Source organism: Phaenicophaeus curvirostris, unplaced genomic scaffold (assembly GCF_032191515.1).
Source record: "Phaenicophaeus curvirostris isolate KB17595 unplaced genomic scaffold, BPBGC_Pcur_1.0 scaffold_50, whole genome shotgun sequence".
Lineage (NCBI taxonomy): Eukaryota > Metazoa > Chordata > Aves > Cuculiformes > Cuculidae > Phaenicophaeus > Phaenicophaeus curvirostris.
The window spans coordinates 817,808-844,242 of record NW_027206673.1 but is presented as its reverse complement, the minus strand read 5'-3'; the positions used below and the strand labels follow the sequence as shown (position 1 = coordinate 844,242).

General features: G+C 51.8%; 3 protein-coding genes across 3 annotated transcripts in view; 1 reads left to right on the top strand and 2 right to left on the bottom strand.

Moving 5' to 3' along the window:
• LOC138733954 (AT-rich interactive domain-containing protein 1A-like) overlaps positions 1–26,435 on the bottom strand; it is a 777,561-nt gene that overhangs the window by 525,938 nt on the left and 225,188 nt on the right. The window lies entirely within an intron of this gene.
• LOC138733960 (AT-rich interactive domain-containing protein 1A-like) overlaps positions 1–26,435 on the top strand; it is a 505,727-nt gene that overhangs the window by 458,419 nt on the left and 20,873 nt on the right. Inside the window, 1 exon segment of the mRNA XM_069881483.1 lies at positions 17,835–17,948. Coding sequence (XP_069737584.1) covers positions 17,835–17,948 — 114 coding nt within the window.
• On the bottom strand, positions 12,447–15,486 carry LOC138733947 (DDB1- and CUL4-associated factor 11-like). Its single transcript, XM_069881468.1, has 7 exons — positions 15,341–15,486; positions 15,173–15,224; positions 14,042–14,094; positions 13,851–13,951; positions 12,952–13,098; positions 12,722–12,776; positions 12,447–12,564 (listed from the first exon to the last, which is right to left on the bottom strand). Exons 1-7 carry the CDS (start codon positions 15,484–15,486, stop codon positions 12,447–12,449), a joined length of 672 nt encoding a protein of 223 aa, XP_069737569.1.

The following is a 26,435-nucleotide window of genomic DNA, read 5'->3' as shown; positions in this document are numbered from 1 at the left end:
AAGGATTTCACCAGGGCAGTTTCAACAAGCGTGACTGACAACATCACCATTGAGATGCGTGCTTCCTTTTTGCCTTTTCCCCTTCCTTGTCTAAACTTGAGAAATCCACCAGCCTCCTTTGGTCCCTCAGCACATGCAAGACAATACACTGAGCCTGCAGTGGGACCACTCAGCACCCCTCAGTCACCTTCCTCGCGCTCATCCCTGTAGAAAACTAGCACCCCAGCACAGATACAGGCCAGGCTGCTCTGCCCTGTGACCAAGAGCTCAAGATTCCAAAACCTGACTTTTGGAATATGGTACAGGTTTGGTTTCAGGGTTACAAACACCTTCTGGAAACTCGGAGGACAAATCAATTTTGATATAAGCTACACGAAAGCAAAATTCCCTCCCTCAACTCCCCAAATCCTAGAACTGAACTTAGATCTGGCTTCACAACCAAGAGGCGACGCCTCATCGTCATTTCATGATCCATGGCCAGTACAGATGAAATTCTTGGTTGCCCAACTCTTCAGATAACTGCCCTCTGCTCAACAGTTTCAGTTCTGCACTGAGCGGGAGCCTCGCTGTTCTGACTTTTTCCAGTGGGTCAGAGTTTGACCAAAGACACTTTCTATTCCTCTAATCTCCTGTTAACACCCAGACCTCAGAAAGACCTGACAGTATCAATGCCGCATACAAAAGGAATACAGGAAAATTTCTAATGGCTTCAGCCACCACCTTCTAACTACCTGGTATTCCTGTAAACTTAAAGTCAGCCCTGTTAAACATTGCTCCTTTCCTCCACCAGACATTTACCCCACCAGTGCCTTTGGGGAGACCTTCTGTAAACCCAAGATACCGAGTTTTACTAGTGGAAACATGATGAAAAGCTTTCTCCCAGCAGCCATCCAGGGAATGGGAATCCCCCTGGCCAAGCACAGCTCTGTAATTACACTATTAACACCTCAGGTCCCAGGACGTCCCCAAACTCCACTCTTGGGGATGCTCTTCAAACCAATTAACACTGACCTGTGCTTTGCTTGCAGGATGTGCCCTTACAGCACATTTTGTTCCCAACTTCTGATGATGGAGATCTGGTGGGGAGGGAAATGACACCCCCACCTTGATTGCCCCTTAGGAACAACGTGATAGGAGCATGTCCAGGCAGGATCTGCTTGAGCCGACCTCGGCTCTGGTCAGAGGGGGCTCCTATAAAGAAGGCCCAGGAGTTCAGATGCAAATTTAAGCACCTGAGAATAACCAAAACCTTATCAGTGCATTTTGGCCAAGACCTCATTTGCCATTTCCCAGCAGCCTGAGCAGAAATGCTTTGTGGCTACGAGCAGCCCTTGCAGGAAGCCATGGGGGCAATCAGTGACTCACCTGGCTCTGTTCCTCCGCACCCAGATCATGACACCGCACATCCAGGTGTAAAACACATCCAGGAACAGAGAGAAAAGCCACCTGAGACCAAATCCACAGCCCTTCATGGTCGCTGCCCTCAAGGCAGCTGTGCGGCCTCAAGCTGGGTGTCCAGCTTCCATCTGTCCCTGACCCTGAGGTGTCACCCAGAGTTCTCAGCCACCAAGGAGAAGAGGGGCTGGACCCCTTGGTGAAGCTGGGGCTGCTCCAATCCTGGCCAGCTCTGGCCAACCCTGCCAGACTCAGTACCCTCAAGCTGCCTGCGCGTCCTCTCGGCGGCCCAGGGCTGCTCTCCCCTCCGCTGACCTGCAGCAAGGGCTGAGCACCCACAGCTCCTGCCGGTCGGGTGCCAACATCTGCCAGAACGGCTCTGGCCAGAAACGGCACCGCTGGGGATGCGGCTGTGCTGGGGGCTCAGCTGGGACCACAACTGGTGGCAGCAGAGACTCTGCACCATCCCTGTGGCTCAGCAGCTCCTACAAGGCCTGACAGCGCGTGTCAGTGCAATGAGGCTCTGAACGATCCCTTCCTGCTGGAGGAGGCTCTGGCGTGTCCAGACGGGTCCCTATACCCTCCGCTTCCCGAGCCCTGGGCTTACAAGGGCTGCATACTCAGCGATTGCTTTCTCCAGGTTTTGCCTTGTTATCCACATGCGGCAACACCCCAGACACACTCCAGCAAGGAAGACATTCTGCAGGAAAATGCAACAAAGACTGCTCTTCATGCAAATTCAAACAAAGACAATTAGATCTTTTAGTTCTGCATCAATTCGTTACCCGTCAAACACAAAAGATACTGCCACTCCGTCTTCCGCATTGTGACAACAGCAGTTTCAAAATTTCTTACTCTTAAATAAAGCTTAACTTATTGTTCATCGAAATAAAAGCAGTGTAGCATAATTAATTCACGTGACAAGTACCATTTCTAAATGCGTGCACAATCGGTTCTATAAAAACTGGACAGAGGTTATTGCAGAACTATACTAATGGCTTTTAGTAGGCATTTCCTCTTTCTTTTTTCCACTTTACAGTCCATAGTTAATTACCCACATTCAATTACTTACAATTAAGTTTCCAATTACTCTGGACACTCTTAAATGCTCCACATTCTAGAGGAAACATATTTTGTTAAAGCACAATGCTCCGTAATAGTCGTGCAAGAATAAACAATACAAGCAGGTATGCCAAAGTTTGCAACCCAAGTGTTCTCCAGCAGTAAATCAACCTGCTCGTCTCACAGAGACTGTGAGCACAGGCTGCTGAAAGGAAGAACGGCAAAGCCGTGAGCAGTGTCGGATCAATCTAAAACCAAATAGCTTAAGTTTCCACACAGTGTAAATCAAGATGAAGGGCTTTGAGATGCAAGTGGGTTTCACTTCAGGGAAGAATGATAGGCACACAGCTAATACCAGAAAAAAAAAAACCTAAAACCAAACACACAAAAAAACCCCAAACAAAATAACCCCAAACAATAAAAACTCACCAACCCCCATAAAACTACATAACTGAATCCAATTCACAGAAAATACATTTTGGAGGAGTAGTAAGGGTACTACTGTAAAAGAAAGGGATTGACAAAGACATTAATTGCCACATTGAAAGAATCTCCCCTCACATCATAAATTCACATTCTGGATTGCAAGGTCCAGAAGAACAGAACTGGAGTTTGCACTTGGGTAACGTTATCACGTTACCTCATTCAGACTTGCAGGTGTTAAGACTAGAAAAATTTTGGAGCCTTGTGACAAGAATTACAGAACAGAAGTAAGCAGAGCATCTCTAGGTGGGTATGGGAAGAAAGAAACGTCTCCATCCCATCTGGAGGCAGATTCTGCCAGGCATCATTCCAAATGACTGCACATGCAGGGGAGTGAAAATAAAATATTGTCAGATTAAGATCTGAGCTTCGGGCCAGACCGAGATACAGAGATCTGATGGAAAGGTGGCAGAATCCCATGACGCTATTGAACTCTTTTGGTTTTTCTCAAACTAGCACCTTAAACATATGTGGTTGCTGGACAGCAGGACATGGCATTCAACTTCTTCTCTACAACCCTACCTCCCAAATCAGAGCCAAAAAACCTAGAACCAGGGCAATAAAGCGTTACAACACAAAAAGCAATTTTCTACTCATTTTGTTTTCTAATTTAGTTTTGTCCTTTTCCAGCTAAGTTAGATTCCTTGGAGCAAAAGCAGTAACGCTCTAAGGATAATCAGAAGAGAGTCCTGTAGTCCTGGCCATAGAGCTGTGTCAGTACACGAACAGGAGCCCAAGCGCTGCAAGTCCCCCAGCAGGCAGAGTGCTAACCCACGGTCCTAGGGTGGGAACAAGCATGTGTCGGGGTAGGGGCAGAGTTCAGGGCTAGTTTGTTTTCTTGTCAATATCTACACGGCTAAAATAACAGAAAAAACAACCCCAAGCACAAACAAACAAACAAACAAACAAAGAACCAAACAAAAGCCCACAAAAAGAATACCTGGAAACAGAACATCTGTTCCAGATTGAAATGTTCAAACCTGCGGTCATGTCCTAAAGTTATTGACAGGCCAGCCGTACAACACAGGTAGATCTTTACTGCCTTTTTGGCAGATGCTGCACTTACGTTCTTCTTAATTTGCACTTGTTACATAGTTCTGACAGCTAAATGCCATTGAAATCTTAAGAGACGTGCACCTTTACATTCTTTTCGCAAGCTTCAGCACAAGGCATAAACCCACCTTCTGCACATGTCCAAACAGCTGGGAACATCCACCCTGAGGAAGACTTTGCTAGCATAGATCCATGTTTAGTTTGAACGATCACAACCTCGAACATGGTTCAAGAAGATAAAAAGCCATTCCTGCCTCAACCTGCTTTCAGTGCAGTTCAGGTCACATTCAGGTTCATCGTGATGGCACCTGAAATCCTGCAGCTACTAAATATCGACAGAAGATGCTGCTGCCCTAAGTGTTCCATCAGAGGAGCAGATGAGTCCCAAGTCCTGACAGGACGTTACTGAAAGCAGACCGTATCAAAATACCCTCTAACCACCCGCATGCTCAAGCTCAGGAATGTCTGTGTGGCAGAAAAGATAAGCCAAGACAAACATCCCTTTTTGCGTCATATTTTAAGGCACATCTGATTATAAAAAAGCATACATTATTTAAGAAAAGGGAAAAAATACATGTGTATGCATACCTGCTGTCAAATACACAAACACAAGTAGAAATACATGCTATGAGATATTTAGATCCAAATCACCCCTTTCCACTCACACTTTTTAAGCAATCGTGTTTTTCCCTCACTTTGTACCCAATGCAACAGAGTCAGAAGTAAAATGTCATGATTGCCGTAACGTGGGTTTTGAAATACTGGAGCCAGCTCCTAACCTTTCTCTGAGGAAATCCTTCCAGCGCCCTGGAGGTCCCAGCTGGAAGCTGTGGATACTTTTGAAGAGGACAGGATGCCAGGCAATGGATAAAACACTGACATCTGTTCATCTAATTAATCCAACCCCCCTGACAGTAATCCAGATGGGCAGAACACAGAGTGATTTTGGGGGACAGGAGAATAAAAACCCTAGTACTCCTGAACCACAGATTTCAAACGGCTTTTAGCTTTGCTGCTTTTATACGAGTAAGCTGTTTCCTTATGAACCAGCTCGTTAGCAGGTCCCAGCTGCTCCATTAACCAGTACGGGGAGATTTGGTATCACCCTAAGAAAACAGTAAACTGCTACAGAAAGAGCTTTCTGGACCAACGGAGCAGCCTCACTGGCCTCTTCCAGAAGGAAACCTACCTCTCAGACTTCTCCGCAGGAAGGTTTAAAGCATTACAAAGTTCACAGCAGAGTTGAATATGTACATAAATACACGTTCAGATGTATTCACTAAAGCAAGAAGGACTAAAAATAAGCTTACTACACAGTTGAGGCTGCAGTGGTCAGGCTCTGTTCTAAAAAGCAAAAAACCAGTTCCATCTGCAATGCCTTTGATAGTTCACTAATTAATGATCAAAACGCATGTGCTTCAGCATCATTTTATGCTTTTATATGGATATCTTATTCCATTATAATTATCACAGACCATAGAAGTCTATCAGGGCCAATCATTTCTTAATGCAATTAAATTCCCAGGGGAACAATATGAAGTAGTTTATATTGGGGAAATCTAGGAGAGCTTATAACCAAATGGGAGCCTGCTAGTCTACTGCAATTATTCCAAACTAGAAAAGTAAAACAAACTGCATGAATTTTTAACAGATTTTCTGGAATACTTGAATTAAAACAATCAGTAGGTGTCAGAAGTTGCAATATGAGCTCATCTTCAGACTCCTCCTACATCCTCTAGCACTCACCTCTTCGGGGAAAGGATTATGCAGCCGCCTTCTCCTCCTGGATGAAATCCCCCACTCTCAAAAGAGCTCTCTGGGCTATTCGTCTGCTTCCCAGTCCTGTTAACACAACAAGTAATCACTGTGAGAACATCTCGTTGCTGCCACTGTTTTAGTTCCATTTGCTCCCCCTCGTAAGAGCCATGTTTGATTTAACATCTTGCATTTATCCAAGATAATACTGAGGTGTTCTAAAAAATGTTGAATTTTGAGAAATAAATCTTCAGCACATCAATCTACATTGGACAGCAGTTTGCACAGCTCTTTCCAAACAACACACAGTTCCACTATTCCTTACATCATTTGCTTGTCTAAGCATTTTGTAGTTCCATTGAATAAAGCCCAGTACCTGTTATGACGTACAAGGCTAACTTCATAAAGGAACTTCAAAGACAACTTAGTCCTAAAGAAGATATCTTACCTCTTCTTAACAAACACAGACCTAAGAAAATTGTCTGTAGAAGAAGAAAAGGCAGATTAAGAAAACACCAGCCAGCATTAGCTGAAGTGAATAGCCTCCTTCTCCAGGCACCTACGCCAAGTGCAGAAAGCAGCACACCTCTGCTGGGATATTTTCACCAGGGAAGATTTTATAGCAGGAGTTCAGGAGAGCAGGGGCAGACAGTGGGCACTTGGAGCCAGGAGAGCTTCGCTGCTGTCAGCTGCCAAGCGGGAACAGAGTAGGAGAATCACCAGAGAGGCGGAGCAGAAAAAGGTTGGCTTCAATAGAACTCAGCCTTCTCTGATTGTTCCTATGAATTACAGAAGAGAAATATCATAACAGTAAATCATGACTGGCAGTGAACTATTTTCCTAAGTACACTGAAGAGCACAGAATATAAGAATTTCTTCTTGCATCAATATTCCACGGCAATAGCTTTTCTCCCGAGGCTTAGAGAAATCCTTCCTCCTCTAATCCTGTTTTCCAGTGACAACTTAAGAACTGAAATGGCAACAATTACCCCTTTCTAGTGCTAATTCACAAATTGCCAAGATTTCGTGAGTGGCCCCCCCCCTGCCCCACAGACCCCCCCGCCCCATAGATCCCCCCCCCAGCCCCACGGATGCCCCCTAAGTGACCCCCCCCCCCTTCTTAGACCTTCAGCCTCCTTCTCGCCTTCGTCTTCGCCTTCGATGCCTTCGTCACCTGCCGAGCCAAGATGGCACCCGCCGGGGGGCAGGGTGGGTGTGGGGGGGGATCTATGGGGCAGGGAGGGGTCTATGGGGCAGGGAGGGGTCTATGGGGCAGAGGGAGGGATCTATGGGGCAGAGGGAGGGGTCTATGGGGCAGAGGGAGGGATCTATGGGGCACAGAGAGGGAGGGATCTATGGGGCACAGAGAGGGAGGGATCTATGGGGCAGGGAGGGGTCTATGGGGCAGAGTGAGGGATCTATGGGGCAGAGGGAGGGATCTATGGGGCACACCACCCCCTTTCTCCCCCCAGATGCCGACTCCTCCTGAGGCGACGGCCCTGCCCCACGGCGCTGCCCCATAACCAGCCACCCCCCACCCCCCCGCCCAGCCCCATAAGTGTGGGGCGAGCGTCAAGATCTCAAAGCTTCTCCGCGGTCGTGGTCTGTGTGGGGATCTATGGGGCAGAGGGAGGGATCTATGGGGCAGAGAGGGGGGATCTATGGGGCAGGGGGCTCGCAGGCCGCCGTCTGCCCCCCAATTAAGAGCCCGGGCGCCACTTGTGGGGCAGAGGCCTTTATTGGGGGACGCCTTCCTCCTCCTCCTCCTCCTCGTCCTCTTCTGCTTGGGGGCTGCGGTAGCCCCAGAGGCGCACGGTGCCGTCCCACTGTGGGGCAGAGCCAGAGGGCCTGCCCCACACATCCCAGCCCTGCCCCATAGATCCTCCCCCTGCCCCATAGATCCTCCCCCTGCCCCATAGGGACCCATAGAACCCAATAGAACCCAATGGGGACCCATAGAACTCAATAGGGACCCATAGAACCCAATGGGGACCCCAATAGGGACCCATAGAAACCAATAGGGACCCAATATAACCCAATGGGGCCCCCATAGAACCCAATGGGGCCCCCATAGAACCCAATGGCGACCCCAATAGGGACCCATAGAACCCAATGGGGCCCCCATAGAACCCAATGGGGACCCACAGAACCCAATGGGGACCCCACAGAACCCAATGGGGACCCCAATAGGGACCCATAGAACCCAATGGGGACCCATAGAGACCCCAATGGGGACCCTATAGAGCCCAATGAGGACACTATAGAGCACAATGGGGACCCACAGAACCCAATGGGGACCCTATAGAGCCCAATGGGGACCCCATAGAACCCAATGGGGACCCACAGAAACCAATGGGGACCCTATAGAGCCCAATGGGGACCCTATAGAACCCAATGGGGACCCATAGAAACCAATGGGGACCCATAGAAGCCAATGGGGACCCAATAGAAACCAATGGGGACCCAACAGAAACCAATGGGGACCCATAGAACCCAATAAGAACCAATAGAACCTAATGGGGAACCCATAGAACCAATGGGGACCCCATAGAGACCCCAATAGGAACCCCATAGAACCCAACGGGGACCCATAGAACACTATAGAACCCAATGGGGACCCACAGAAACCAATGGGGACCCTATAGAACCCAATGGGGACCCATAGAAACCAATGGGGACCCCATAGAAACCAATGGGGACCCCATAGAAACCAATGGGGACCCATAGAAGCCAATGGGGACCCAATAGAAACCAATGGGGACCCAATAGAAACCAATGGGGACCCATAGAACCCAATAAGAACCAATAGAACCTAATGGGGAACCCATAGAACCCAATGGGGACTCAATGGGGACCCATAGAACCCAATGGGGACCCCATAGAGACCCCAATAGGAACCCCATAGAACCCAACGGGGACCCATAGAACCCTATAGAACCCAATGGGGACCCAATAAAGACCCATAGAACCCAATGGGGACCCAATACAACCCAATGGGGACCTATAGAACCCAACGGAAAGCACCGGAAGCTGACGGGGCCCCCTGGCTGCCCCATAGCTGCCCCATGGCGCCCCCCCAGGTGCGCACCGAGGCGCTGGCGAGGCGCCAGGGCTGGGGTCCCCAGCAGACGTCGCGCACGCAGCCGCGGTGCCGGCTGAGCCGCCGCAGCACCCGCCCCGTCAGCACGTCGTACACTGCGGGGGGGGGGGGCCGGGGAGGGAACGAGGGGGTCAGGGGGTGCCCTCTGCCCTATAGATCCACCCCCCGGACCCATAGAGACCCACCCGGACCCATAGACCCCTCTTCTGCCCCATAGATCCCTCCCTCTGCCCCACAGATCCCTCTTCTGCCCCATAGATCCCTCCCTCTGCCCCACAGACCCCTCTCTGACCCATAGATCCAATCTGTGACCCATAGACCCCTCTCTCTGCCCCACAGATCCCTCTCTCTGCCCCGTAGACCCCTCCCTGCCCCATAGACCCCTCTCTCTGCCCCATAGACCCCTCTCTCTGCCCCATAGATCCCTCCCTCTGCCCCACAGACCCCTCCCTCTGCCCCACAGACCACTCCCTCTGCCCCACAGACCCCTCTCTCTGCCCCACAGACCCCTCCCTCTGCCCCATAGACCCCTCTCTGACCCATAGATTCCTCCCTCTGCCCCACAGACCCCTCCCTCTGCCCCACAGACCCCTCCCTCTGCCCCATAGATCCCCCCTCAGCCCCTTTTCCCACGCTTTCCCCTTCCCGTCCCCGTCGCTCCCCGATGACGTCAACCCCCCCGCGTCGCTCACCGATGACGCCTCCCGAGGCGCACCCCGCCCCCAGCGCGCGCCCCCCGGCGGGCGCCAGGCGGCAGCGCAGCAGCGTGCGCAGCACCACGTGACCCCGGAACGTCTGCAGCGACGGGTCCCCCGGAAGCAGCGCCGCCGCCGCTGGGGGGTGACGTCATCACGTTAAAAAAGGGGGGCGTGGCCACGCACGCGCGCGCGCCCCCCCCTTCCCCACCGCGCGCGGCCGCCATGGCAACAAAAAGGGCGGGAAAGGCGAGGCGGGAAATGGAGCGTGAGGAGAGGGGGCGTTAATTAAAGGTAATTAAAGGTAATTAAAGGGGAATGGGGCGGTTGTTGAGGTAATTAAAGGGGTAAATAGGGGGATAGAGGCGGGATATGGGGTAATTAGGGGTGATTAAGGGCAAATTGAGAGGTTATGGGGGTAATTGGGGGGGAAAGGGGTAGTGAAGGTTTAATGAAGGGCTAATTACTGGGAAATTGAGAGGTTATTGGGGTAATTAAGGGGTTAGGAGACTCATTAAGGGATTAGGGGAGTCATTAAGGGTAATTAACGGCGGATTAAGGGCGAATTCAGAGGTTATGGGGGTAATTAAGGTGTCATCGGGGTAAATAGGGGTGAATCCCAGTCCCTCCTTTCCCCCTCCCAGTTCATCCCAGTTCCCCCTTTCCCCTCCCCAGTGACTCCTTTCCCCCTCCCAGTGCCTCCCAATCCCCCCTTTCCCCTCCCATTCCATCCCAGTGCCTCCCAGTCCCTTCCCAGTGCCTCCCAGTCCCCCCCATTCCCCCCCATTCCCCCTCCCAGTTCATCCCAGTCCATCCCAGTCCCCCTCATTCCCCCCCAGTCCACCCTTTCCCCCTCCCAGTGCCTCCCAATCCCCTCCCAGTGCCTCCCAGTCCCCTCTTTCCCCATCCTAGTTCATCCCAGTCCCTCCCAGTGCCTCCCAATCCCCTCCCAGTTCATCCCAGTCCCTCCCAGTGCCCCCATTCCCCCTCCCAGTTCATCCCAGTCCCCCCCAATCCCCTCCCAGTCCTTTCCCAGTTCATCCCAGTCCCCCCTTTCCCCCTCCCAGTGCCTCCCAGTCCCCTCCCAGTTCATCCCAGTCCCCTCTTTCCCTCTCCCAGTTCATCCCAGTCCCTCCCAGTCCCCCCTTTCCCCCTCCCAGTTCATCCCAGTGCCTCCCAATCCCCCCTTTCCCCCTCCCAGTTCATCCCAGTGCCCCCCAATCCCCTCCCAGTGCCTCCCAATCCCCTCCCAGTCCCTCCCAGTCCCTCCCAGTGCCCCCCCTCACCGGGCTGTGGATGAAGGTGACGCCCCCACGGTGCCCGGCCAGGCGGCAGACGGGGCGGTGGCCGCGGTGGCCAAGGCTCCGTCGGTCCCAGAGCCGCACCAGCCCGTCGTCCCCCCTGCTCAGCACCAGCTGCCCCCCCGCGTCTGCCAGCGCCACCGCGTTCACGTCCGCCTCGTGCACCTCCACCTGACCCCCCCAGTAAGCACCAGTTCACACCAGTTCACCCCAGTCCCCCATAACTACCTCCCAGTCACCCCCAGTCCCCCTCCCAGTGCTCCCAGTAGCTCCTACAGCATCTCCCAGGCTTCTGAAGACCATCCCGCCGCGGGTTCCTCCTCCCTCTCCCCCTCCCAGTAGCTCCCAGTTGCTCCCAGTTCACTCCAGTTAACCCCAGCGCCCCGTAACTACCTCCCAGTCACCCCCAGTCCCCCTCCCAGTGCTCCCAGTAGCTCCTACAGCATCTCCCAAGCTTCTGAAGACCATCCCACCACGGGTTCCTCCTCCCTATCTCCCTCCCAGTAGCTCCCAGTTGCTCCCAGTTCACCCCAGTCCACCCCAGTGCCCCATAACTACCTCCCAGTCCCCCTCCCAGTGCTCCCAGTTCCCCCCCCCGGCATCTCCAGACCTTCTGGCCACCATCCCAGTTCCACCACCTCCACCTTCTTTGCGTCTTCTCCCCCCCTGAATTCCCAGATTTTGCTTCAAAATTCACCGTTTTCTCCCCGAATTCCCCATTTTCCCCCCAATTCCCTGATTTTCCCCCCAAATTTCCCCATTTTCCCCCCAAATTTCCCCATTTTCCCCCCAAATTTCCCCATTTTCCCCCCAAATTTCCCCATTTTCCCCCCAAATCTCCCCATTTTCTCCCCCAAATCCCCATTTTCCTCGCAAATTTCCCCATTTTCTCCCCAAAATTTCCCCATTTTCTCCCCAAAATTTCCCCATTTTCCCCCCAAATTTTCCCCAATTTCATCCCAAATTCCCAAATTTTCCCCCTCAAATATCCCCATTTTCCCCCCAAATTCCCCATTTTCCACCCAACTTCCCATTTTCATCCCAAACTCCCCAAATTTCCCCCAAATTCCTCAATTTCCCCCCCAAAACTCCCCAAATTTCCCCCCAATTTCGCAATTTCCCCCCAAATTTCCCCCAAGGTTCCCCCCAAATTTTGCAATTTCCCCCAAATTTTCACAATTTCCCCCAAATTCCCCAAATTTTTCCCCAAAATTTGCCAAATTTCCCCAAAATTTGCCAAATTTTCCCCAAAATATGCCAAATTTTCCCCAAACTTCCCCCCAAATTCCCCAAATTTCTCCCTAATTCCCCAAATTTCTCCCTAATTCCCCAAATTTCTCCCTAATTCCCCACATTTCCCCCAAAATTTCACAATTTCCCCCAAATTCCCCAAATTTTCACCCAAGTTTGCCAAATTTTCCCTGAAATTTGCCAAATTTCCCCCAAAATTCACCAAATCGTCTCTGAAATTCCCCAAATTTTCCCCAAAATTCCCAAATTTCCCCCTAAATTTCACGATTTCCCTCAAATTTTCCCCAAATTCGCCAAATTTTCCCCAAAATTCCCCAAATTTTCCCCGCAATTCCCAATTTCGCTGACCCCCTAGGTCGTAGACGTAGACGCAGCTGTGTAGACGCAGCCGTTGTTGGCGCCGCCCCAAACCTCCTGCCCCCCCGGCCCCACGGCCAGAGAGAAGAGCGCGAAGCGCCGATCCGGGGGGCTGGGGGGGGACACAGGGGGGGCTGCCCCATAGCGAGGAGATCCTGCCCCATAGCGAGGAGATGGGGCCCCGTAGAGGGGGTCCTGCCCCATAGAGGGGTCCTGCCCCATAGAGGGGGTTCTGCCCCATAGAAGAGGGGTCCTGCCCCATAACTCACCGCAGATCCATGGCCATGTGGGTCTCGTCCTCCCCGTGGATGTTGAATGCGTGAACTGGGCGGGGGGAGAGACCCATAGGGACCCCCCGGGACCCATAGAGCCCATAGGGACCCGTAGAGACCCCATAGAGACCCCATAGAGACCCATAGAGACCCCGTAGAGACCCCGTAGACCCCATGGAGCCCCCATGGAGACCCCCTTGAGCCCTGTTCCCGCCCCCCTGGCTGACCGTAGGGGGACCAGCTGCAGTAGAGGCCGTGGCGGCCGTCGGGGGTGAAGGCCACATCCAGGATGCTCCAGCCCACGTCGCGGCCCTGCGTGGAGCGCAGCAGCCGCAGCCCCCGCCCCGCCGCCCCGTACACACGCAGGGAGTGGTCTCGGGGGGGGACAGGGGAGCCCCCCGGCAGTCAGCGGGGACCCACAGGGGCCCGCAGGGATCATAGGGACACACAGGGATCAATAGGGAGTCAAAAGGATCAATAGGGAGTCATAGGGATCAATAGGGAGTCAAAGGGATGAATGGAGACCCATAGGGATCAATGGGGACCCATAGAGATCAATGGGAACGCCATAGGGATCAATGGGGACCCCATAGGGATCAATGGGGACTCATAGGAATCAATAGGGACCCATAGGAATCAATAGGGACCCATAGGGACCCACAGAGACCCCATAGGGATCAATATGGACCCATAGGGACCCCATAGAAGCCAATGGGGACCCACAGAGATCACTAGAGACCCATAGGGAACCAACAGGGACCTATAGAGACCCTGTAGGGATCAATGGGGACCTATAGAGACCCCATAGAGCCCCATAGGGATCAATGGGGACCCATAGAGGCCCATAGAGACCAATGGGGACCCATAGAGGCCCATGGAAACCAATGGAAACCAATGGAATCAATGGGACCAATAGGAATCAATAGGGATCAATGGAACCAATAGGGATCAATAGGGATCAATGGGAGCCCCATAGTGCCCCATAGAGACCCATAGAAGCCAATGGGGACCCACAGAGCCCATAGAAGCCAATGGGGACCCATAGGGACCACGGAAACCAATGGGATCAATGGAACCAATAGCGATCAATACCGATCAATAGGGACCAAGGGAGCCCCCCAGGTACCTTGGCAGGCGGAGACGAAGAGGGAGCTGTCGCCGTTGAAGACGCCGCAGAAAGCCTTGTGGGGGTAGGCGGCCGCGAACACCTCGGCGTTGGGCAGGAATCTTTGGGGGGGGCGGGGATCGATCACCCCCTGCCCCACGGATCAATAACCCGCCCCCCACCCCCACCCCCGGCCCCAGAGATCCCCTCACCGAGAGCTCAGGCGGTTCTGCTCCACGGCCGAGAAGCTGCGGCCCCACTCGCGCTGCGGGGAGAGAGAGACCCCCAGGGACCCATAGAATCCATAGGGGCCCATAGGGACCCCATAGGGACCCATAGAAACCAATGGGAACCAATAGAATCAATAGGGATCAATAGAGACCCATAGGGACCCATAGAAACTAATGGGAACCAATAGAATCAATGGGAACCAATGGGAACCAATAGGGATCAATAAGGACCAATAGGGATCAATAAGGACCAATAGGGATCAATGGGAGCCCCATAGTGCTCCTAGAGACCCATAGAGACCCCATAGAGCCCACACAGAGACCCCCTAGAGACCCCCTAGAGACCCCCTAGAGACCCCATAGGGACCCATAGAGACCCATAGGGACCCATAGAGACCCCATAGAGACCCATAGAGACCCATAGAGACCCATAGGGACCAATAGAGACCCCATGGAGACCCCATGGAGACCCCATGGAGACCCCATAGGGACCCATAGGGACCCATAGAGCCCATAGAGACCCATAGGGACCTATAGAGACCCCATGGAGACCCCATAGAGACCCATAGGGACCCATAGGGACCCCACGGAGACCTATAGGGACCCCACGGAGACCCATAGAGACCCACAGGGCACCATAGAGCCATAGGGACCCCATAGAGACCTATAGGTACCCATAGAGACCCCATAGGGACCCATAGAGCCCATAGAGACCCATAGGGACCTATAGAGACCCCATGGAGACCCCATAGAGACCCATAGGGACCCATAGGGACCCCACGGAGACCTATAGGGACCCCACGGAGACCCATAGAGACCCACAGGGCACCATAGAGCCATAGGGACCCCATAGAGACCTATAGGTACCCATAGAGACCCCATAGGGACCCATAGAGCCCATAGGGACCCATAGAAACCCCATAGAGACCCACAGAGACCCCATAGAGACCTATAGAGACCTATAGGGACCCACAGGGACCCCATAGGGACCCACAGGGACCCATAGAGACCCCATAGGGACCCATAGGGCGCCATAGAGACCCATAGGGACCCCATAGAGACCCCATAGAGACCCCATAGAGACCCTAGAGACCTCATAGAGGCCCCGCCCACCTGTTGCAGCCTCCGGGTCACGTGATCGGGGTGGGGGCCCGCCCCCCCGCAGCTCCAGCAGGAAGGGGGAGGGGCCTGTGGGAGGGAGTAACATGGTTAGAAGAGGGGGCGGGGCTTGCAGAGGCCACGCCCCCCATCAGCCCCCCCACCCCACCCACCCCCCCTCACCTGGATCGGCCCTTCCCCCCTTGGCTTCCAGCTCCGGGGGATCCACCGGGACCTATAGAGAACAGAGACCTATAGGGGCTATAGAGACCCATAGGGACCCCGTAGAGACCCCACAGAGACCCAATAGGGACCCATAGAGACCCCATAGGGACTCTATAGGGGCTATAGAGACCCATAGGGACCCCATAGAGACTCCACAGAGACCCAATAGGGACCCATAGAGACCCCATAGGGACTCTATAGGGGCCCATAGAGCCTATAGGGACTCATAGAGACCCCATAGAGCCCATAGAGACCCCATAGACTCTATAGGGACCCCATAGAGACCCCACAGAGACCCCATAGAGGCCATAGTGACCCTATAGAGCCCATAGGGACCCATAGAGACCCCATAGAGCCCATAGAGACCCCATAGACCCCATAAAGCCCATAGTGACCCCATAGAGCCCATAGTGACCCATAGGGACCCCATAGAGCCCCCATAGAGCCCCCATAGACCCCATAGAGACCCCATAGAGACCCCATAGAGCCTATAGGGACCCATAGTGATGGGAGTCTGTTACAGACCACCCAACCAAGGAGAAGCAGCTGATGAGCTCTTCTATAAACAGCTGCGGTCAATCTCTAGATCGATGCCTCTCATTCTGGTGGGAGACTTCAATCTGCCTGATATCTGCTGGGTGTACAATAGAGCAGAAAGGAAGCAGTCTAGGAGGTTCCTGGAGGGCGTGGGAGACAACTTCCTCGCACAGTTGGTGAATGAACCAACGAGGGAGGGTGCCCTCCTGGACCTGCTGTTGGTGAACAGAGAAGGCCTTGTGGGGGATGTGGCGGTAGGTGGACGCCTAGGACTAAGCGACCATGAGATGATAAAATTTTCTGTTCTAGGTGAAGTGCAGAGGGTGGTTAGCAAGACGGTAGCATTAAATTTCCAGAGGGCAGACTTTGATCTCTTCAGCAGGCTGGTTGGTGAAGTCTCATGGGAGACAGTACTCAAGGGCAAGGGAGCCCAGGAGGGCTGGGAGCTCTTCAAAAGGGTGGTCCTAGCAGCTCAGGAGAAAGCCATCCCCGTGGTCCGGAAAAAAAGCCGGCAGGGGAGAAAGCCAGCTTGGTTGAACAGAGAGATCTTGAGGGATATCAAGAAGAAGAGAAATGTTTATGGGCTCTGGAAGAGGGGATGGGCCTCTTGGGTGGACTACAGGAGGGAAGTGAGATTGTGTAGGAAAAAATCAGAAGGGCTAAGGCTCAACTAGAGATTGGATTGGCCAAGTCAGTGAAAGATAACAAAAAATCCTTCTGTAAATATATAAATAATAAAAAGAGGACTAGGGAGACCATACAGTCCCTATTGGACACAGAAGGAACAACAGTAACAGGGGATGAGGAAAAGGCTGAGGTACTTAATGCCTTCTTTGCCTCAGTCTTTAGTTGTAAGGAGGGTCGTTCCGTCTGTGTACAAACCCAGGAGCTAGAGGAGCATAATGAGGCTCCCGTAATCCAAGAGGAGGTGGTCAGAGCCTTGCTAGCCCGACTAGACACCCACAAGTCTATGGGGCCGGACGGGATTCACCCTAGGGTACTGAAGGAGCTGGCGGATGTGCTGGCCAGACCCCTTTCCATCATCTTCCAACAGTCCTGGAAGACTGGGGAAGTCCCACTGGACTGGAGGCTGATGTTGTGCCCGTCTACAAGAAGGGTCGCAGGGAGGATCCAGGAAACTACAGGCCGACTGACAGCTGACTGAATATGAGCCAGCAGTGTGCCCAGGCGGCCAAGAAGGCCAATGGCATCTTGGCTTGGATCAGAAACGGCGTGACCAGCAGGTCCAGGGAGGTTATCCTCCCTCTGTACTCGGCACTGGTGAGACCGCTCCTCGAATCCTGTGTTCAGTTCTGGGCCCCTCCCCACAAGAAGGATGTTGAGGATCTGGAATGAGTCCAGAGAAGAGCAACAAAGCTGGTGAGGGGGCTGGAGAACAGGCCTTATGAGGAGCGGCTGAGAGAGCTGGGGTTGTTTAGCCTGGAGAAGAGGAGGCTGAGGGGAGACCTCATTGCTCTCTCCAACTACCTGAAAAGACGTTGTAGAGAGGAGGGAGCTGGCCTCTTCTCCCAAGTGACAGGGGACAGGACAAGAGGGAATGGCCTCAAGCTCCGCCAGGGGAGGTTTAGGCTGGACGTTAGGAAAAAATTCTTTACAGAAAGGGTCATTGGGCAGTGGCAGAGGCTGCCCAGGGAATTGGTTGAGTCACCTTCCCTGGAGGTGTTTAAGGCATGGGTGGATGAGGTGCTGAGGGATATGGTTTAGTGTTTGATAGGAACGGTTGGACTCGATGATCCGGTGGGTCTCTTCCAACCTGCTTATTCTGTGATTCTGTGATTATTTCCTGTTTTGGGCAAATTCCTCCACAACACAAGAATATACCAGAGAGATTCCAGCAGAGCCTTGATTTTATTCCCATTTGTGGGGTTTTTTTTGGTGTTTCTTGCTGTTTCAGGAGTTATCTCAAGACTCGTTTGGGTCCCAGGCGTCGTCTGCTCCCTCAGTGGCTTCCAGTAAAGGGCAAGAAGATATGAACTTGACTCTTCAGTCCAGGCCTTCTAGCCTGCCGGTGAGTGGGGAGCTGATCTAGAAGTGAACGGGGCGAGGGCAATCAGAAGCACAGCAGGATAAATTAGCACTGGTAGTATTCTACATGGAGATGGGAATGATGGAGGCTGCCCGTGCTTTTTACTAAGTCATTAGCTTCTGGCTTCCCACTGGAGATGAAATGTAATTTACAGAAGTAATGGATTTGCGAGTAACGTTTAACCCTGAATGGTCTGGTCTGCGTGTTGGAGCTAAGAGGGTGTCTGAGCTTTGTTTGCAGTGTCTGAAGTACCTGACTGCTGTTGGAATAGGCCCTGACCTGTGGTGATGGCATCTTGTTTATGTCCCACTCGGGTTCCTTGCCCGGTGTCGCAACGGTGGGTAGCGAGTGGCCGTGTGCTTCCCTGTCGGTGTTGTTGGATCCTTGAACTGCTGGTTTCAGCTGCTTTGGCCCAATCTAACGGAACAATTGTTGAAAAAGACAAGTTTCTTAGTACCCAGGGTGAGGAAGATCAGCGCCAGGTAGAACCTTCCTTGGCGGAAGGAGAATTAAGTTGTCTTTTCTGTACTAAATCTGCTTGCTGTGTGTATGGTGAACAGCTGGGTGTGAGGTTGGTGCCTGATGTCCTAGCAGGTTTGGGACTTGGGTGGCTTGAAACTTCACCAAGAAAACAGAGCAGGATTCAAAGTTGGATTGATTTGCACAGGCTAGTCTGTGCCTCTGCCTCAGAGGATGAGTTTTGAGCTGTCAAGTTCCGATTTTGCTGCTTTCTTTCATAGTAACCCATAGAAAGTGAGTGAGCTTTTATTTTTGTGTTTCAGCGCTGGCTGAGGTTTCAGAGCTGCAGTTGGATTGGGCAGAGGAGAGCGAGCTGTGTACATAGCAAAGTTATTTTAGCTCACGGCAGCAAGAATGGCTTTGTTGTGAGCCCCTTCAAATAACTCCTTCAGAGTGTGGTTACAAATTGTCACCCCAAATACAAAGTGATTCTAGTTGTGACCACCTAATGGGACTAGTTGTGGGTTGTTTCTTTCTTTCTTTTTCCTTTTTTTTTTCTTCCTCCTTTTGGACCCTGATTACAAAGATTTAATTCGTTCTGAGGCCTAGGGAAAAAAAAAATCCTTTTAAATAGCTTTTCTTTCCACTCTGCCTCTGCACAAGTTCTTCCATGTGACCCATCTTCTGGTGAAGAACGTAGGAAAAGCGAAGCTGCTGAAGTAATTGAAGCAATTGCTCTAGCTCAGAACGGTGGGAAGTCCTGTTCAGCAGCATTGTTGATGGAGCCTTCCTGAATCCTACCAATCAGCGCCCTCTGACTCAGATTGTAGGAGTTAGTTGCTCTGCTTAGCAGAAGTGGCTCCTTCTAAGTACCAAGTGGGAGTTTGTTTTATACCTTGTGGTTTAATATATTTGGCCCCTTTCAAGTTTTCCCAAGCAGTTTAAGAAAAGAGCCATCTCCGCTGTAAAGGTGAAGGAACCTGGAAGTAAGGGAATCTGATCCAGTTTAAATGTTTGAAATGTCCACCAGTTTTTAATAATGCGCTAAAGAGGTTTGCAAAAAAATCAGTGCAGCTTTTAGACTAGCTTGGCTGTAAAGCTTATTTATGTTTCAAACAGGCTTTCTTTCCAGTTATCTTCTTTTCTTGGCTTTATCACCAAATAATTTGCATTTGAGGATCATAGAATGATGGAATGGTTTGGGTTGCAAGTCTGTCAAAGTTCCAACCAGTTCCAACCCCCTGCCATGGGCAAGGACACTTCCCACCAGATCAGGTTTTCAGCTTACAACTGCTTGCCCTTGTTTTATCCCTGCCCTCCCCAGCTTTACTGGAGCCCCTTTCAGTACTGGAAGCTGCTCTAAGGTTTCCCCGGAGCCTTCTCTTCTCCAGGCTGAACAACCTCAATGCTCTCAGCCTGTCCTTGTACAGGAGGTGCTCCAGCCCTTCAGGTCATCTCCGTGACCGTAAAGACAGAAGCCAGATGCTCTTTAGCTCACCCTGCCCCGTTGTGCTTTTGGGCCTTCTCTTCCACACTAAGTCAAAAATGGGAAAAAAAAGGAGCCCCTGTGCAGAAACTCCCCCTTATTCTTGCACGTGTTTCGTCGTTCCTTGCCCTCCAGCTGCGATCTGGTAGAACAAGACCAACACTGTGTGTGTAAATGGAGAAATGGATCAGAGGGCGATGTCGTGGAAGGGGTGACCACCGAGGTGTGTGTCAGCCAGCTCTGTTTCAGGCATCGATCTCTTCACAAAGTTTGGCTTGTGGGTGCTTAGAAACAAAAGAGCCGTGGGGAAGGGTGCTATCAATTTCTTTTTATTTTCCTTATATTGCTCAGACTGTCTGGTTTAGAAAGTTTTATCCTACTCAGGAGGCTTCCTTCATCCCTGTTCTGCTGTTATGTCTGACTTACACAAGCACAGTTCATTTGTGGGCTTTTAATTTTTTTTTGTGGTGTTCTTAGGCCTTTTCTAAGCCTCGGAATAGCTCGTTGGATATCTTGGAATCGGGGTGAATTGTGCCATCCATCATCTTTAATTAAACATGGATCAGCTGCAGCAGGGGAAGGAGATTGCTGCTTTTTAGGTACTTAGGAAGCGTTAAATTAATGTGCCTGGTGCCTTTGCGAGTCTTTGGCCTTAACATGTGAATAATGTACAGCAACATTAATGTTGGAGTTCTAAGCAACGAAGCGGGGACTCTTTCCATCTTGAGTTGGTGATTTGGATGGGGATGTGGCTGGTTGTTCAGGTCCTGCTCTTGCTGCTTTTGTTAAGATCTGCTTGAGGGACCTCTCGTTGGTTGTTCTGGGTGGGTGGCTTCAGGTATCTTCCTGGTGGTGATTTTTGTATCAATCACTCAACTTTTTCCTGATGATGTTCCCATATTCGGTCTTTGAACAGCAGAAGAGTCAAATTACTGAGCTCTCAAACGCTTTGTCTGTAAGTAGCAAAATGTCTGGTCTCCCATTTCTGCTTGTGTTGTCGGCTGTTCTGGCTGGGACGTTTCCTCCCTCGTTTGTTCCCTCTCTGAAAATGATCCTTGCTGTGTTTTTGGGGATAACGCTGCTGCAAACTTAAACTCCCTGGTGCCTCTCAAAGAGCAACGAATCCGTGTGAGTGTCCCGGCTGCAGCTCTTCTCCTGTAACGCGCTAAGGGAAGGATTTGCTGTTCCCTAGGGAGGCTCTGTCAGGATTGCAGCTCAGCTGCACTGAGATTGCTGTTGTGTATGGGAGAAGTGTGTTCTTTGGTGTCTGGCTGTAACCGAGGAACAGTAATCCTTAGTATAGAATCTTTCTCCCAAGGGATTCCCTAGTCTCTTCTCTTTCGCAAAGAATTCTTCCTGGTGAGTCGTATCCGGTTTCTTTGGTGCCTTTATGTTTCGAGGCTTGGATTCTGCGTCTGTAGGAGTCAAATATTTCCAGCTATTAATTGCCTTCTGCTTAGACGTGGAAGGCGCTGGCAGAAGATAGAGGGGAAGCAAACAGGGTGCTAGGACATCCATTTGGGCTTGGCAACAGAACTGATTTACAGTCCAAGTTCTCTGGAGTTCTAGGCTTGTTGGGAGGAATTCTGTGTCTCGTTATGGAAGAGGCGACAGGTTGGTATCTTACCCCAGTCTCCTTGTCTTTTATGGACTGCCTGGAAGGAAGTGAATGTGAGAATTCCTGATGTCTTTGAGGGGGATGTGGAGCAGAGCATCAAGGCAGTGGTTGCCCTGCCAGGCTGTTTCCATCCACCTTCCCCACCGCAGAGGTTGCTGGCTGTGGCATTAGGACATCCAGGCTGGCCCCAGAAGCCGTTTATAATGCAAAGCCAATTTGATACCAGCGAATACTGGATCGTGTTTGCTTTTTGCTGCATCTTCTGGGATTCCTCTGAAGTTTCCCTTGTGGGGGCTGTGGAAAAAAACTTTAGTAAGAGGTGTTGTTTTCAGCAATGTTTCAATGGGAAAGGTTCTGCATGGGATGGGATTTCTTGCCAAACCAGAAGGATGGATGCTGACAGGGTTATGGGGGGTCCTGAAAGAGCAAGGTTGTCTTTGAGTTTTTGTTGCGGCGAATGAAGCAAACGGGGGCAGCTTGTATGAAAGTTTTGGAATTCCCACTCCAGAAAGTCCTTAGTTTGTTTTGGCCTGAAGGAGAAACCTCATCCCTTCTCTGGGCAACTTCTTTTCATCTGGCTGTGGAATGGGAATTGTTTTACTCTTGGTATTTTGCACTCTTTGGAAAACGCTTTTGCTTCTCCAGCTGTGTTTCACTTGGGTTCCTCTCTGCTTTCAAGCCTTAAAGTGTCTTGGCAATGGCAGGAAGGGGTATAACCGACTGCAGCCAAATTCCTGATCCAGGTTTAACTTCCAAAGGTGTTCTCGTCTTGGATCTAAACCCATCTAAAATGGGTTTAACGAAACTGGATTTTGTGGGGAGGGGAGAAGGGTGAGGCTGCAGGGTTTGGCTGGTGCAGAAGGAGCCCTCCTGTGCATATCCCCAGCAGCGAGGGGTATTTCTGTGTTTGCTTGCCTCTTCCTTTCTTAAGCCAGGTAGGTTCTGAATTTGGGTACTCAGGAGGCTGTTGGGGGAGCACCGTTTGGATCCTCCATTCTTCCCAAGTGGTCACTTCAGCTTGTGTGCTCTTGGAGTGGAATAAAGTTGAGCTCTGTCAGCTGCGTCCCCTGGCCTGGAAATAATCGCTGCAACAGGCAGAAACACAGCAGAGAGCTGAGAGTGCTGCCGAGGGAGGGGCAGCCCAGGAAAGGAACCCTTTCTTGATATTATTTGAGCTCAGAATTGATCATTCTGGCTATCTGTTTTGGGAGAGGGGAAGAGAACCTTTTCGAGTTGAACTTGCTGGTCACTTCAGGCTCCTTATAACTATTTTTTATTTCCTTTTTCCATGTCGGAATGCTTCTGTTTGGTTTGCATTTTGCCTTTTGAGCTTGTCTTATTGCTTGCCTGGAGAGGGAGTAGAGCTGTGTGCATTTCAGAGCAGGGTGGCTGCACGCTGGGTGCCCGGGCATCACCAGGGATGTGCAGAGAAATGCCCTGGGGAGCCCAGGACCTGGAACACTGGGATTAGCAGGATCAGTGAATGGTGTTTTATGCTGATAGGAAGGTGTTTATCCCAAATTATGCCAATATTGGGAGTTGGAAATATTTTCTTCCTGGCCAAGGCTTCTCTGCCAGCGCTTTTCATTGTATGTGCAATACTGACCATCACTTCTGTTTGGTTGCTTGGGAAGGCTGTGTGTGTGTTTGTTTTAATTCTTAATTTTACTAATAATTTCTCCAGTGGCGAAGGGCTCGGATTGCCGCTTGCAAAATGACCCTCACCTTCCAGCCACCCCATTGACGTGTTTCACACTGCAACCTGCTTCTCTGGGTTGCGCAGCTATTTGTCCATGTGGCAATTTTCTCTCCTCCCGCCCCTTAGTCTGGGTTTGAACGGAGCTTAATCCGCCCCGGTGCTCCAGGAGGAAACTCCCCAGCCCGTGCCGCAGCTCCTGAGCCCAATCCAGGCTGCGCGGAGCCCTCTGCCTCCGATCAGCATCCCTTTCGAGATGATGCCGCGTGGAGCTGCCGATGCAGCCTCGCAGGAGCCTGTGCCGGCAGCGCGTTGCGCTGCGCTCGATGCCGGGCTCGATTCCTGTTTCTATGCTGGTCTCGAGCTGCTCAGCTCTGCTTCCTGCCTGCACGCCTCGCACACATTCCCCTAACCCCCAGCCTTTCGTTTCCTTAGGAGCGATGTCTGATACGGAGACTACTGAAAAAGAAGACGGCGACCTCCGTGTGGAGGTGGGCAGCAGGGACGCCTGGCAGCTTGCTCGGGAGAGGACGGGCTCGTTTTCTTTTGAGCCTGGCCGGCGTGAGAAGGCGGGTCAGTGTTTAATCAGGGAATTGCTGTAGGGTGACCAGTTCTGGTCTGGGATCCTGAACAATAGCCGTGTGCCCCGTCACACGCATCCCCTGCGCTGCCGCAGCCTGGGAATACGGAGCCACTCCCTGCGCCGTGGCTGCTGAAGCACGCACCTCACTGGTGACCCTCGCTCTTGAGCAGCTCGTTGTTGTAGAGCAGGGAAATCAGTTTGGCCCTTCCTTTTTGCTGCGGACTTGGTGTCATTGGAGACACTTGAAATGGTGCGGAAGCCTCTTGTCAGTCTGTCGGGCACACTAACCTCGACCTCTTCCCTTTCCATTCAAACTTAACCTGCCAGAGGTCCTGCACCATGTGAGGGAGGGAAAGCCCGTGGTGGTGTGACCTTCAGCTACTGCGTGGGGCAGTCGCAGGGGAAAACAAAGGTGTTTAACTTCAGCTGACAGCACTTCATGTGTGTTAAACGCTGCCACACCTGAGCTTTTGGTTCATGGGAATCATTTTCCTTTTGGCGGGCTGGATTGACTCGTCTTGGAGACGTGCACGATCATAAATGCCCTGGAGAAAACTGCTTCCACATGAAGCTCAAATGTGGGACGTGGCAGGGGCCCAGGGCTTGGCTGCTCTGCTCCCTCCTGCAGCGGCTGCGCGGCTCGGATGGGCCGGTGCCTGCGCCCTTGTGGGTCCAGAGTTCATGCCGTGATTTCAAACAAGGCCGGGTAATTGGAGGAGGAGCTGTGTCACTGGGTTTGGTTATGGTTTTGAATAGGATTTTACATGAGAAAATAGAAATGTGTATTGAAAGGAGAAGGGAGCAAGCGGGGCGAAAAAGGAGAAGGGGGAGAAGGGGGCAACTTTTAGGGATTGACTGTTCTGGCACCCTGGCCCAAGGGGTAGCACTGGGCATACATCAATGTCTGGCATGGGCCAGGTTTCCATGGTTATGCTACCCGTTCCTCTGCGCTGAGGAAGGGTGAAAGGAGAATTCCCTTAGTTCTTTCCTAATGTGTTTGCAGTTTCTCCATGCTCCCTGGGTCAGCAGGTGCATTTTTGCAAGCAGATCCTTGCACACAAATGGTTTTTTCCAGAGCCACCCCAGCTGGCAGTGTCCAGGGTCTCAGCTGTAGCCCCTCAGCTTGCTCCATCACTGCATCCCTGCTTTGGGAGGACTTTGGAAAGGAGCTGCCAGCTTTCAGCTCTCTCCCTAGCAGCTTTTTCCAGCGAAAGGACTGCCCGAGCCATCAGGCAGGAGCACTTGGGCCCAGTCTGGGCTGTGCAGAGCCCTCTGCCACTGCCACCAGTTAATTTCTGGTACCTTCGAAACCTTATTCTCTCCTAAAATCTTTCCTCCTTCTGCTTATTTCAGGAATTCTGTCACTCGGTTGTTTCAAAGAGGCAGGTAACAATACCAAAAGCTGAATTGTCTCAAAATCCCAAGCGTTGCACTGAGCAGACGCCTGTCTAAGTTTGTGATTATTCAGCCTCTTGCCTTTGCTCCGGTACTTTGCCCACCCAAGCTGCTGTGGTTGGCATGGTGGCACCATCACATGCCGAGATAACTCAACGCTTTGGAGTCTAAATTGAACATGTTGGAGATGAAAGTGCCTTCCAGAGGAAGCACTGCTGGGGAGTTGGAAGATCCTTATGGCTGGCAAAAAGAGGGGAGCTTCCTGCCTCTTGGGTGATGTAGCATTGCGGAGGGGCTGGAGTTTGTCCTCAGAGTGAAGCGGGGTACTTAAAAACCTTTAGAAGGAAGAGAAAAGCTCTTTAATAAATAAGTGACTGTAGTCTGTCGTCTCCGACCCACGCTAGTCCCTCACAGGCACTTTCCTTTCCAAGGCCTGATACCTGAGCAGCCTTCCTGATGGATGCGATCGACTCTTTGATCCTGTTCTCCTCAGGTGTCCCTACCACGCTCCCAAAAAGTGGTGCTACTGAGGGCACCCAGAGAGTGCAGGGATAGGACAAGGGGGAATGGTTTTCAGCTGGACGAGGGAAAACTGAGGTGAGATCTTAGGAAGAAATATTTTCCTGTGAGGGTGGGGAGGCCCTGGCCCAGGTTATCTGGATAAGTGGTTGCTGCCCCATCCCTGGAGGGGTTCAAGGCCAGGTTGGATGGGGCTTGGAGCCCCTAATCCAGTGGGAGGTGTCCCTGCCCGTGGCAGGGGTTGGAACTGGATGGGCTTTAAGTTCCCTTCCGACCCAAACTATCCCATGACTCTGTGCTGCTGTGATGTTGCTGCTCATTGTGCCTTGGGTCTTCCCTGCCTCTTCCCTGCAACTTAGTTTAGGGTCAGCGTTCCTGTTGAAGCCTCAGGGTTTACCCTTTCAGGTGCCAACACCACTGCTTGGTGGGCAGGCCAACATTTGGAATCGTAGAATGCTTTGGATTGGAAGGGACCTTGACAGGTCATCTAGTTTACATCTAGTTTACGCCCCTTCTGAAGCTCCTGCTTGGAACACTGAGTTGCATCTGTATTTAGATAACCCTAGGAGTGCTTTTTAGAAGCCAGGCATCTTTCAGAGGGTTAATGATAACTCTTTTCTGGGGAGTTTTGCTGCTGCATCTCCCAGGGTCCTGCAGAAGACCTCGGCGCTCCATGTTCTCCAAGTGGGAACGCCAGCCTTCCACAGGCTGGA